The sequence below is a fragment of the Chanodichthys erythropterus genome, chromosome 17, assembly GCF_024489055.1.
Source record: "Chanodichthys erythropterus isolate Z2021 chromosome 17, ASM2448905v1, whole genome shotgun sequence".
NCBI classification, from domain to species: domain Eukaryota; kingdom Metazoa; phylum Chordata; class Actinopteri; order Cypriniformes; family Xenocyprididae; genus Chanodichthys; species Chanodichthys erythropterus.
The window spans coordinates 36045737-36060622 of NC_090237.1; the positions used below are offsets into that span (position 1 = coordinate 36045737).

General features: G+C 37.6%; 2 protein-coding genes across 2 annotated transcripts in view; both read right to left on the reverse strand.

Moving 5' to 3' along the window:
• The window catches only part of atp1b3b (ATPase Na+/K+ transporting subunit beta 3b), a 38151-nt gene extending 37569 nt beyond the window's left edge, over window positions 1–582 (reverse strand). Inside the window, exon 1 of the mRNA XM_067365389.1 lies at window positions 259–582. Coding sequence (XP_067221490.1) covers window positions 259–364 — 106 coding nt within the window. The 5' untranslated portion in view covers window positions 365–582. The remainder of the gene's footprint in view (window positions 1–258) is intronic.
• Window positions 583–4503: 3921 nt separating this feature from the next.
• tfdp2 (transcription factor Dp-2) overlaps window positions 4504–14886 on the reverse strand; it is a 60547-nt gene continuing 50164 nt past the window's right edge. Inside the window, exons 9-14 of the mRNA XM_067364943.1 lie at window positions 14458–14604; window positions 10160–10228; window positions 7632–7783; window positions 6170–6336; window positions 5755–5797; window positions 4504–5674 (exon numbers count right to left, since the gene is read on the reverse strand). Of these exons, the coding sequence (XP_067221044.1) occupies window positions 5557–5674; window positions 5755–5797; window positions 6170–6336; window positions 7632–7783; window positions 10160–10228; window positions 14458–14604 (696 nt within the window). The 3' untranslated portion in view covers window positions 4504–5556. The remainder of the gene's footprint in view (window positions 5675–5754; window positions 5798–6169; window positions 6337–7631; window positions 7784–10159; window positions 10229–14457; window positions 14605–14886) is intronic.

The window sequence follows — 14886 nt, forward strand, 5'->3', positions numbered from 1 at the left end:
ATTGATGCATCTCAAGGAAACCCGCAGATCGGTAGAATTGCACATGCTGCCACATTGTAACGGACTGTAAGGTCAAGAGCCATAAAGCCTTAGAAATGTGTTTGAGAAATGCTTATCGATGCAGCAGGAACAGTTCATTTAATTGCACATTAAGCGTGCCACAAAACACCCAAACCACAGGTAGTTTCGTATATTTGGTGTCTGCACCTCAGTTTTAAGGACGTGCAATTGGCACTTGTCAAAAAAAAGATTACTTACCCCAACTGCTCGCGGTGCGCCCGATGAATTCCCCCGTCCGTGGGTTGTAGATAAAATCTTTCCAACTCGACTGTTTCTCGTCAGCTTTCTCCTCTTTGTTGGCCATGGTGTAAACAGGATGAGTAAATCAGTTTGAGAACGATGGATGAGGACAAATCAAAAAAGCGTTGATTCGGGCTTGCCTCCTTGGCGTTGTGAAGTAAATGAGGTGTGCAGTCTTTCCACGCGGCTCGAGACTGCAGCAGTCCGTCGCTCGGACTCTCCACTAGCAGCGTTTGAAGCGCTGTGACGCATGCGCAGGAGAAGCGCACCGCATTTCCAGGAGCCGCATCCAAATCATGAAGCATGTTCAACATTATTTGTACAAGAATTCGCGAAACGCCACGTAGTTTGTACAGAAACCTTTATAGGGAGTCCGGGGCTAATTATTACACTTTTTACCTCTTTGACTATTCACAGGTTGGGGTTGAATTAGATGTATTTGTAGGCATCTTGACCATGATCTTGACTCGGCAAAAAAAAAAAAGTTCTTGAGCATTTCCGCCGGGGTAAGTTGTCACAATATGAAAATACCACTTTCCTAAAGTATGAAAATAGATCTAAAGTTTATCGCTCAACTTATCTAAATTTAACTATACTTTATTTTTAGTAGGCTACATAGGCTTATACAGAAATACCAAAAATAAGGTATATTTTGAAGTAATTCTAACTCTAATACACACACACACAAAAAAACCTAACTTTTGTGACTTTTGACAAAACCTTATTGCTACTCAGATGCTCTAAGTGCTCATGATGATAATCATAATTAAGATTGTTTATAAAATTATTAATAATATAAAACAATGTAGTGAGAGTGTGTTTTGATTGATGTAGATGCTGGATTGTCTACAAACCCGATTCCAAAAAAGTTGGGACACAAAATTGTGGATAAAAAAGGAATGCAATAATTTACAAATCTCAAAAACTTAAATTTTATTCACAATAGAATATAGATAACATATCAAATGTTGAAAGTGAGACATTTTGAAATGTCATGCCAAATATTGGCTCATTTTGGATTTCATGAGAGCTACACATTTCAAAAAAGTTGGGACAGGTAGCAATAAGAGGCCGGAAAAGTTAAATGTACATATAAGGAAAAGCTGGAGGACCAATTTGCAATGCAAATTCCCCCAATGCTGTGGCAAAAAATAGTGGAGCAATATCAGAAAGGAGTTTCTCAGAGAAAAATTGCAAAGTGTTTGAAGTTATCATCATCTACAGTGCATAATATCATCAACTGCATCACATACAGGAATGCTACTGTAATGGAAATCACGACATGGGCTCAGGAATACTTCCAGAAAACATTGTTGGTGAACACAATCCACCGTGCCATTCGCCGTTGCCGGCTAAAACTCTATAGGTCAAAAAAGAAGCCGTATCTAAACATGATGATCTAGAAGCGCAGGGGTTTTCTCTGGGCCAAGGCTCATTTAAAATGGACTGTGGCAAAGTGGAAAAATGTTCTGTGGTCAGACGAATCAAAATTTAAAGTTCTTTTTGGAAAACTTGGACACCATAAAGAGGATAAGGACAACCCAAGTTGTTTTAGCGCTCATTTCAGAAGCCTGCATCTCTGATGGTATGGGGTTGCGTGAGTATGTGTGGCATGGGCAGCTTACACATCTGGAAAGGCACCATCAATGCTGAAAGGTATATCCAAGTTCTAGAACAAAATATGCTCCCATCCAGATGTCGTCTCTTTCAGGGAAGACCTTGCATTTTCCAACATGACAATGCCAGACCACATACTGCATCAATTACAACATCATGGCTGCGTAGAAGAAGGATCCGGGTACTGAAATGGCCAGCCTGCAGTCCAGATCTTTCACCCATAGAAAACATTTGGCGCATCATAAAGAGGAAGATGCGACAAAGAAGACCTAAGACAGTTGAGCAACTAGAAGCCTGTATTAGACAAGAATGGGACAACATTCCTATTCCTAAACTTGAGCAACTTGTCTCCTCAGTCCCCAGACGTTTGCAGACTGTTATAAAAAGAAGAGGGGATGCCACACAGTGGTAAACATGGCCTTGTCCCAACTTTTTTGAGATGTGTTAATGCCATGAAATTTAAAATAAACTTATTTTTACCTTAAAATTATACATTTTCTAAGTTTAAACATTTGATATGTCATCTATGTTGTATTCTGAATAAAATATTGAAATTTGAAACTTCCACATCATTGCATTCTGTTTTTATTCACAATTTGTACAGTGTCCCAACTTTTTTTGGAATTGGGTTTGTATTTGGCTTCAGAATGACATTCTGAAGACATCTGATCTCAATTATGCTTTAGGGTACACAGTGTTCAAACGGTGGCGTTGTTCTCATTATTTTGTTTTTGATGTAACTATTAAATATGGCAACATTGTACCACAACATAATTAAGTTTCAGGATAAAATTCATGAATTGACTCTGAACACAAACCTAATGAATTGATATAAAAGGGATAAATTATAATGATTAGTGTTTCTTAAATTTCTTTACGCCCCCATACTCAAAGACTCTGAATCACCTGAGAAAGATTTTCATTTAAAAACGGCTTGTTTTTAGAAATAAGGAGTGACAATATTAAAATAATTCCATAAAATAATTTTAATTCCATTATCTAACTTATTTAATTTACTTACAAAAAGCAATTTCTACAAAATAAAATATATATTTGATATACATTTTAATAATATTTAAATCATTTTAAGCCATCTTGCAGCCCCCGGTTGAGAACCAGTACTTTATTTATTTATTTAGTAAAATCTCTTAGATCATCCTCTCCTCCTCTTGCCCTACAACTATTCATTTTGTCTGAACAGCAGAAACAAAAAATTTTGATTTCATTTCCAGTTTAAAGGGGCCAAATGTAGAATTCAGAAACTCGTGTTATTTGCTACACCAGTGGCCATTAAGTGAACTGCAGCCGGCAACTTATTGCTTGTGCTTGCATTCGTGTGCACAAAACCTTCAAGACTGAAAGAGATTCAAGGCCCTAATATACTCTCAGCAAAGTTTTTCATTCTTCGCTTAGAAGTACAAAGTTGGAAATACCTTTGCAGCCATAATCTGTTAAATAACGTCCAGATGCAGTCCACGCTGCTGAGAGCGACGGTTAGATGAATATGTACAGTAAATATGTGTTGCATGCTTTACTCTTAATCAAAATAATCACACAACAAAAATGACATTTCCGTTAGGAAAGCATAGCGGCGAGGATGTGTTTGCACCAGCTCTACAATTCACTGGCATCATGTTGACAGATGAGCTAATTATACTGTTAAGATAGTCTCATTCTTTATAATCAAACTAATATATATATATAGATCAGGCTATAGTTTGAATTATTCTATAATATTGTATCATAAGCTATGGGAGCGTGTGTAAAAGTCACATCCTTTTTATTTTCCCGGCAAAAACGTCCCGAGTTGTTCACATTAAATTCAGTCAACAGGCTTTAGGCAACCAAGGAAGTCGGGGAGGTCTCTCTCTCTCTCTTTTTTTTTTTTTTTTTTACAGATTTTCTCACCCTCAAGCCATCCTAGATGTATATGACTTTCTTCTTTCTGATGAACACAATCAGAGAAATATTAATAAATATCCTGACGCATCCGAGCTTTATAATGGCAGTGAACGGGATGAGCTGAAGAAAGTGCTTTCATCCACATCCCTCATAAACATTCTCCACACGGCTCCGGAGGGTTAATAAAGGCCTTCTGAAGCGAAGCGATGCGATTGTGTAAAAAAAAAATCCATATTTAACAAGTTATTACAGTAAAATATCTAGCTTCCGCCAGACCGCCTTCCGAATTCAAGTTTCAAATAAAGTGTAAAACTCTCGCAGTTCGAAAAGCTTACGCTACATCCTATGCCTTACCTATTCAACTTACGGAAAAGCGTAATTGACAAACTTTCTTCGTAACTTGAATGGCGGAGGCTAGATATTTTACTTCATAACTTGTAAATTTTTTTTTTAAACAAAAGCATTGTTTCGCTTCGCTTCAGAAGGCCTTTATTAACCCCGCGGGAGCCGTGTGGAGTACACATTTATGATGGATGGATGTGGATGGAAGCTATTTCTTCAGCTCATTCTCATTGATCCCGTTCACTGCCATTATAAAGCTCAGATGCATCAGGATATTTATTAATATAACTCTAATTGTGTTCATCAGAAAGAATAAAGTCATATACATTTAGGATGGCTTGAGGGTGAGTAAATCTTGGGCCAATTTTCATTTGGAAGTGAACTAATCCTTTAAGTTTCCTTACACACATTTGCAATAAAAAGATTAATATATGAATCTCTTTCTCTATGAATCTCCATAACATGACCCATCACTTAAAAGGTTTTAAATTACATTTGCTGCTGAAATGATTTACATTTATGAATAACAAGGTTTAATAATGCCACATTATGGTTTTCAAGTATTCAGGTTTTTTTTAGACCACACCACACCAGAGGTAACCAAAATTATATGTTTATATATGTATACATGTACATACAGTTACATTTGCAAACCAAAATTCATATCAGTTCTGCTGAGTTGGTTAAAAATGCCGACCTGAGTGGATCAGGGCTGTTTTCTTTACATCGGCCACTCTCAATTCGAACAAAAATGTGTTTTTAATCACTCACAACACGACTACATCTCCCAACACGGAACATTCAAACAGCTTGAGGCAACCGGAACGACAACCATCCATATTTTAATTTCCTTCAACTATTGTGATGAATGACAAGGAATAAACTATACAACACAACAAAATGACACTGAATCAACCTATAAAAAAAGAACATTTCCCATTTTTTTTTTAATGTAAGGATGTAAATTCCTTCCAATCGGTGAACAGATCAGCACGTTGTTTTCCGATCCCCACGGAGAAGAAAATAAAGTGGCACTAGCCCACTGGACTACGCAGATACAGTCATATTCAGATATGACCCAAATAAATACATTTTTGGAAAGAATTTGAAAGTCCTCTGGATAGGAAGCAGAGAAAGGAAGTACACTGAGATGACGTGAGGCGTCTGTTAACCTTCACTTAATCGCTCTCCTCTATGGCCTGACCTGTGGCTCTCTAGCCTGAAAAGCACCACTGAAGTACAATTAACCGTTTCCCCTGGAGCCAGAGGCTCCTGGCGTTTTGTGCCAAACTGGGAAAAGGGAAGAAAGAGATTAAAAATATGGTAATATAGAGAGGAGTGGCAGCTTATTTCCTGTGTAGCGTTCCTCCCCGGCACTGCTCGGGAATCTGACGATCACTCTGGGGAAGAGGGGTTGTCGTCATCTTCATCGTCGTCGTCCTCTTCCTCGTTGAAGGAGCTGGGCGTCTGTCCGCGAGACTCTGAGGTGTGTGAAGGAGCAGTGCTGCTGTGACTGTGGACAGAGAGAGATGATGTTATCCATGTGTATCGTCACCCAAGTGAAAGTGGCCTGGATGTGTGTGATCAGCATACCTTGTGTGGCTGAGAGGGGTTCTGTTGGAGTTTCTGGCCATGCCTGTTGGGACAGAACCATGTTTATTTAGACATTACAAGTCAAAAGTCACTTACATATATAATGTGAGATGAAGAAGAAGTGAAACCACAGTGCAGTACTACATTAATGCCTGATTTTGTTCGTCCCTCTATATTGCATTTGAGAGCTGAAGATAGTTGGGAGCAGACTAATCCTTTATACAAAGATGACTGTAGTGAAGTAAAGTCACTATTTACAATCATACAGTTGCATTTCTGCATCAGTGAAATGAAAGCAAGAAGAGTTCTTTTAAGATCCACTATAATTCATCTATTCAAACTATTTGCTATTATCAAGAACTATCATGATGATGATTTTGAAAAATTGAACAGAAGTGTGACATGAGATACTTACTGGTGACATAAGCCTCTAGAGACTTGGGCACTAGAGATTTGGCCACACTGATGTTCTGTGGAGAGCATGTGCCGTTCTCAAGCCCCAAAGACATGCCCATCCGCTTCAGGATCTCAACGTCATCATGGATCTCAAATGTGTTGTCAAAGTTAAAGAGGTATTCACACCTGTTTGGAGGAAAGAGTTTGTGTGTTAAGTGTTAATTACAACTAATTTATTCACTTTATATGCTTGAGACATATAAAACATTCATGTTTCACGTCATGATTGGGTTCTTTGATAATAGAATTGCATATACTTCACGTCATTGCGTGATTACAGACTAATAAATCAGTTAATTGAAACTCATTTCACTGTACGAAAGAACGAGTAAACGTTTGAGCTTCCATAAGCTTCCATAAGAACCAATGAGTTTCGTTTTTTTGTTACGCATCACATTTGAGCTTCAGCAAGAACCAATGAGGTTCATTCTCATGTTACGCATCACATTTGAGCTTCAGCAAGAACCAATGAGGTTCATTCTCATGTTACGCATCACGTTTGAGCTTCAGCAAGAACCAATGAGGTTCATTCTCATGTTACGCATCACGTTTGAGCTTCAGCAAGAACCAATGAGGTTCATTCTCATGTTACGCATCACGTTTGAGCTTCAGCAAGAACCAATGAGGTTCATTCTCATGTTACGCATCACATTTGAGCTTCAGCAAGAACCAATGAGGTTCATTCTCATGTTACGCATCACGTTTGAGCTTCAGCAAGAACCAATGAGGTTCATTCTCATGTTACGCATCACATTTGAGCTTCAGCAAGAACCAATGAGGTTCATTCTCATGTTACGCATCACATTTGAGCTTCAGCAAGAACCAATGAGGTTCATTCTCATGTTACGCATCACGTTTGAGCTTCCGGAAGAGGTTTGTTCTCGCATGTCATTCAGGTACGGTTGAGCTTCTGTTTTTGTTCGCTGATCAATGTTTATATGTGAATAAAAGCCTAAATTATATCTGTTCATCATAAAGCGACTAAATTTGGCGACTAAATTTGGACTAAACGGTTCGATTTGTATGGATTAAACTTTTTGAAGCCTCAAAGTGTCAGTTGTGAAGCTGTCAATGGGGGGACATAAATTTCTTAGATTTCATCAAAAAGATCTTCATTTGTTCTTTGAAGATGATCGAAAGTCTTACAGGTTTGGAATGACATGAGAATGACAGAATTTTCATTTTTGAGTGAACTAACCCTTTAAATAAAACAGCAATCCAAAAACAATGCTAAAAATGAACACAAATGCTAAAATGAAATAAAATACAGTAAAACAGTAATATTGTGAAATTAATCTTAATGAAAAAAAAAAAAACATTAAATACTGTGAAATATTGTGATATGTATTTTGAGCAAAAAGCTGCTCTTTCACTGTGTAGAGGATATTTCTACAGAAAAGAAATGAAGAGACATCTCATACTTGTCACTAGAGATGGAGCAGTCGATGACGGTGCGGACGCCTGTGTTGAGAATGATGAAGGGAAGCTGAATGACAGATCCTGGAGGGGGAGTTGACTGGGACGACACTTCGTTGGCCTGGTTCCTCTGCACCAAATTCTTGAAGGCGATCTGCTGCTCACGGGAAGAGGTGCACAATTCACTACACATGTACACAGACCGTTTCAGCCCTTAAGGGCCCACTAATTAACATTAAATCAGTCAATATGTTGATAAATACAAAGCTTTGTGTAGTTGTAGCACTAACATGTGCACACAGACGCTAACTCAGTCTCAGGATGTGTGGGGGTTGGTCAAGGATTAAAACCAAGCCAATGCATTGAATTTAGCGCTCCAGCAGCCCTCCCAGCTCCAACCCCACAGGAGTGCAAGTCCTGATCGATTTCCCAGCAGGATCAAGGCAACATCTGATCCATCCACACATCACTGACTTCATGAATGTGATCTGTTGCATTACACGCCATATCACTTAAGATCATCTATACTATGGACTTTTGGTGTTAATGTCACAAATCAACACAAACAGACTGCAGTGATTTCCTGAGATTCTGTGTGTGGGTTTAATTTGACAGCAGGAGATGGACGATTGACTCGTCTCACTTAAAAAAAAAAAAAAAAAAAAAAAAAGAATCAATAATAGGAGATTGCTGCTTTTCAACAGCTGGCCACTGTTAATGTCTCCTTCCCCCTCTCATCTGCTGCTTTTACTCATCTTTTCTTCTCTTCGAGGCTGGTTAGCATTGATGGAGCTTTATACATAATTATACATTGGAGTACTGAGTATTATGAATTAACTACATGAACTTACTATAGGGTTAGGGTAGGATTAGGGCTTGGTTTAGAGTTAGTTGCATACAATTATGCCTAAATTATAATTATTACCATAGTAAATTCATGTAACGTGTAACAAAGATACATTAAAGGTGCCATAGAACCAGTTTTCACAAGATGTAATATAAGTCTAAGGTGTCCCCTGAATGTGTCTTGTAGTTTGAGCTCAAAATACTCCATAGATTTTTTTAAATTAATTTTTTTAACTGCCTATTTTGGGGCATCATTAACTATGCACCTATTCAGGCTGCGTCCCCTTTAAATCGCACGCTCCCTGACTAACATTAGACACTGTTGGAGAGATTTATAAAGAATGAAGTTGTTTATGAATTATACAGACTGCAAGTGTTTAAAAATGAAAATAACGACAGTCTTGTCTCCGTGAATACAGTAAGAAACGATGGTAACTTTAACCACATTTAACAGTACATTAGCAACATGATAACGAAACATTTAGAAAGACAATTTACAAATATCACTAAAAATATCATGATATCATGGATCATGTCAGTTATTATTGCTCCATCTGCCATTTTTCGCTATTGTTCTTGCTTGCTTACCTAGTCTGATGATTCAGCTGTGCAGATCCAGACGTTAATACTGGCTGCCCTTGTCTAATGCCTTGAATATGGGCCGACATATGCAAATACTGGGGGCGTACATATTAATGATCCTGACTGTCACGTAACAGTCGGTGTTATGTTGAGATTCACCTGTTCTACGGAGGTATTTTAAACAAATGAGATTTACATAAGAAGGAGGAAACAATGGAGTTTGAAACTCACTGTATGTCTTTTCCATGTACTGAACTCTTGTTATTCAACTATGCCAAGATAAATTCAATTTTTGAATCTAGGGCACCTTTAAAATAAAGAGTTACCCAATAAATTATGAATGGAATTATATCTGGAAAACATTCAGATACTGAAAGCACTTTTTGATCATTGCTTGTAATGTCTTTCTTTGTTCCCTGTATTCAATTATATTTTTGTGTATGTTTTAAATCTATATTTAGTTAATATTTTTTTATTATTAATTTCTTCTTTTAAAAACGACTTATTTTATACAAGCAGCTGAATAGAATTTAACACATACATTTGATATTCAAAGTCAGTAAACTCATTCATTAATAATATTAATAATAATAATAAAAAAATGTAGATCATGAATTGTTTTATAATCCGATTGTGATTCTCAAAATGGGAATTAGCTTGGATCGTGAGGTGCCTTAAGTTTCCCAGCCAAATTGTTCAGAATCGAGAACCAGTTCTTATTAATTTCTTTCAGTCAAAAAAGACTCAATCTCATGAATCAATGCTTTGAATTGTCACATGACTGATTCATAAACTAAACCAGTTGGAGAACCTTTAGTTACTCAATAGAAAGCCATTACTTTCTTCATACCTTACTAGAAATGAACATAATAACAGTACTTATATTGTTGGGCGCGTCCCCATCTGTACTAAAATGGATAGATAAATGTAGAGTTAAATGTTAAAGAACTGAAATCGCTAAGTGGAATCAGAGTGAGAATCGTTTAATTCCTCTTCTACAGATGATTCCCATGTGTAGAGAGGTTTGGAATTTTGGCTGCGAGGTCTGAGACCTTCCCTACCAAAACATCACACACATACAAACACAAACAGGTGTGGAACAAACCTGTAATATTAGCTCCTCTAGCTGGGCTCTTTTCTGTCGGATTCTTTCCAAACGCTTCTGTTTTTCCAGCTGAAAGATGACCACACACATAAATTTGTTATTATCTGTCATGCATATCAGTATTTAGAGTACACAAACACACAGACAACAGATGAGGTGCATGAGCTGCTCCCCCCACCCTTCCTCTTTATCATCATCATCCTCTTTTCACCCTCTGTTTCTGTATGTCATGAATAGGGGTTGCATGACTACTGATTTCTGCTAGTCGATTTCTTATCAAAACAATACTCCAGTTACTCGACTATGCTACTGTAAATGAAAAGACATGAAATAGTTCTTCTCAATAAATGTTTATTAATTCATAACCGAATGCAACAATTACATAAGTAAACTCTCAAAACATTATAATTATGACATTAAATATTTTCATTTTCATGTAACAGAGTAAAGCCAAATAAATAGCTGCTCGCAACATTCGCGTCATATCTGCAAACTATATGTGCATGGCTGCATGCATACAGTAATTTAATAATAACTTATAATAATAACTTTAATATTTACCAAGTTTTCAACAGTAATAACAAGAACGAACAGAATCTTACTTCAACCGGCTTGAAAGTTTATAGACTAAGTCATCGCTGCTATCTTTCTCTCCCCACACCAGTCTTTGGTCATGCTCATGGATCGCTGGTTTGCATTTAGAAATACAAGCGCATCGAGAGATCAGTAGAGACAGAGAGACCTTCTTGCCTTTCATTTCAGACGCAATGTCCGCTTTTAGAGAGTCATAGAGAATTCACCAATGCTCGTTTGCTTCGGTGTGTGCATCTCACTAACATTTGCTTTTGTTGTTGGATGTTTCAATCATAGTTAGCTGTGCATAGCTGTCATACTGCTGTTGTATTTTAAAGAACCCAGTCTCACGACAATGTGTATGAATAGTACGTGTGTGTAATCTCTTAGAATATATATAAACTCATTTTGGCGTGCATAGGATATGCAGTTTTTTGCGTGCATATGATACGCACTTTATGGCATACAATATAGGAACGAACCCCACACCACTAATCCTACCCAAGACTACCAAGCGTATTATATACACGCCATAAAGTGCGTATCATACGTACGTGAAAAACTGTATCATATGCCACCAAAACTCATTTTATTCTACGAGATTACATGCGCAGTCGGGTTGATTTTAAAGCAGTCTTACAGAGCTGGCAAATTATGATATTTTTGCTATCCTTGATGAAATACTTCCACATCTGATGCGTGGTGTCTGTTGGTGACAACTGCAGTTTGACTATATAGTTAATGCAATGCTCAGGTAGTTGATCTCTCGACTACTCACTAGTCTATGCAAGCCCTAGTCAGAAAGCCACAGATGTGACACTAACAGATGGTGTCAGGCTCTTCAAACACACACATTGTGTCCCTTTTTAACACAATGCCTGTGTTAGTATTAGTACAGGCATTATTATTAATAATGTATCTACCTGTGTCTCTAGTACATACAAGAACACAAATGATATGGCCCAGATAAAAAAACAAAAAACAATGCATTACAAAATGCAGAAAACAAATAAAATACGTTTTGTGGGTTTACATGTACATCATTAAACTGACAACAGACATTAGCATTTATACGAGATTTTGAAATGATCAGGTTGTTCCTCCTGTTACACAGTCAGGCCTGCGATAAAGGCATGCACATGCAAAGCAAACTGGGTAACAGGCAAAAATGTGTGTGTGTCAATTAGGTTTTGCTTAAACCGTTTCCTAAAAGAACAAGCTGTTCACTTATAAAGCATGATCTGTGTAAGATTGTGTCTTGGGCGATTCCCACACCCCAATTAAACCAGTATTCAGGTTATTCTGGTTGAAATCTGAATAAGACCGACAGATATGCCTGTATTAATCTGGACTCTGGGTGTCAAAAACACTGCCGACTCTGCAAAATGAACCTGTCAAATGTCTTTTGTTTATTCATTGATCTAGAATATGCTCAGTGTATGTACAACAATAAAGATTTTTTTCTGTCGACCCAGTTTTTAGTAGTTTAGAGTTTTGCTTGTCCTGTCAACATTTTCACTGGCTTCACTACAAAAATTACATTTTATTTTTAGCCATATATTTTTATATGTCCGATAGGGCTGCACGATATATCAAAATTATCGAAATATCACAAGTGTACATATCGCAATATTAATAGGCTACTACAAAACGCTACTAAAAGTCAAAGTTTTAGGTGAATAGACTGGGCACGTGACTGTTACTTACGTGACTTGCTTGATGTTAAAAGAGTTATTAACCGCAATAAGTTGTGGAAAACAACTCCTTGCGGTCTCGTGCTGTCTGTTGTCTGAAACACACCTGAAGCGCACGCAAAAGCCGCTTCTTTGACAGCGTGCGATCCCTTCAGTTCTCTTTTATGTCTTATTGCACTTGAACGGTCAAATACACACACGTCAATGTCTGTCTTGGTGAGTATTCATGTAAACACAGCCGGTCATGTCTTAAAGGGTTAGTTCACCCAAAAATGAAAATTCTGTCATTAATTACTCACCTTCATGTCGTTCCACACCTTTAAGACCTTCGTTCATCTTCGGAACACAAATTAAGATATTTTTGATCAAATCTGATGGCTCAGTGAGGCCTGCATTGCCAACAAGATAATTAAGACTTTCAGTGCCCAGAAAGCTAATAAATATGTATTTAAAACAGTTCATGTGACTACAGTGGTTCAACCTTAATGTTATAAAGCAACGAGAATACTTTTTGTGTGCCAAATAAATAAATAAATAAACGACTTTATTCAACAATATCTAGTGATGGGTGATTTCAAAACACGCTTCATGAAGCTTTACAAATCTTTTCAGAGGTTCAGAGCGTGAAAGTCACGTGATTTCAGTAAATGAGGCTTCGTTACGTCATTAGTGTTTCGAAATTTCAGTAGTTCACGTGACTTTGGCAGTTTGATACACGCTCCGAACCACTGATTCGAAATCAAAGATTTGTGAAGCTTCGAAGCTTCATTTTTAATAGAAGGCAAATCAACATTCAACACACAATTGTTCAATGCTGGTTTGTTTCGAAATCACCCATCACTAGATATTGTGGAATAAAGTCGTTAATTTGTTTTTTGGTGCACAAAAAGTATTCTCATCGCTTTACAATATTAAAGTTGAACCACTGTAGTCACATGAACTGTTTTAAATATGTCTTTATTGTAACTTTCTGGCCAATGTAAGTGTTAATTGTCTTGTTGGCGATGCAGGCCTCACTGAGCCATCGGATTTTATCAAAAATATCTTAATTTGTGTTCTGAAGATGAGCGAAGGTCTTACGGGTGTGGAACGACATGAGGGTGATGAATTAATGACAGAATTTTAATTTTTGGGTGAACTAACCCTTTAAGTGAACGTTATCAGTTGGGAAAGTATGGTGCTCTAAAAGCCCAAAGAATGCATCCATCCATCATGAAAGTAATCCATACGGCTCTAAGGGGTTAATAAAGGCCTTCTGAAGCAAAGTGATGGATTTTTGTAAGAAAAATATCCACATTTAAATCTTTATAAACTAAAATAACTGGCTTCCAGCAGATGGCCTACGCAAATTGACTTATGCCAAAAGAGTAACTTCTGGCCCGTCACATGACACAATGACGAACGTGGAAGCAAAGAGGATACCGGTCATGAATTAGAAGTCTAAAACGATAATGTTCAAAGAGAAATATCGCAGGATTTCGATATAAGAGAAGAGGAGCTTCAGTCTGTTGCACAGCCCTATTTGTTTGAACAGTGAGAGGCGTGTAAGCTTGCGATACTCCTACATCCTACAGCCTACATCGCGTCAGAGATTACTTTGTCGGCGCAAGTCAACTTGTGTAGACCATCTGCTGGAAGCTAGTTATTTTGGTTCATAAAGTTTTAAATATGGATATTTTTCATAAAAAAACAATCAATTTGCTTCAGAAGGCCTTTATTAACCCCCTGGAGCCGTATGGATTATATTTATGATGGATGGATGTGCTTTTTTGACTTCAAAATCAGGACTACCATTCACTACCATTATAAAACTTTGGAAGAGCCAGGATATTTTTTAATATAACTCAAATTGTGTTTGTCTGAAAGAAGATAGTCATATACACCAAGGATGGCTTAAGGGTGAGTAAATCATGGGGTAATTTTCATTTTTGGATGAACAATCCCTTTAACCGGGAGATGAAGCGCATATCTTTTTTAGAATAAATGAGAAGGTCATTTATGATTGTGAATTTGTCTTTCACACACACCCACCTCTAAGTTACGGCACTCCTGGACTGAGTTAGTGGGCAGGCCGATCCAGCGTATCTCCTTTTTCTCTTTAGAGATGATATTCATGGCCATCAACACGTTGAGCGCGTCATACACACGCCGGCGGATGTTCTTCTGGTCGTACGCTTGCTGCAAGTGCAAACACACACCCTCTATTAACATCACAAAGCGCATGGAGATGTGCGATCATACACCAAACCCTTTGTGTCTGCGCTAAAGTCTTTTTTAATTACACCTTTTAGCATTCCACCAGGGCAGAGAGATTAAAACTTCAGTCCAGGAAACATCGGGTGGACTGTCAGAACTAATACTGGAAAATATTCATAAAAATATAACACGCCGCCCTCACTCCAGGTAGAAACAGTCCTTATGCAATGATCTAAGGCCAGCGGTCCAAACCCAAACTCAAAC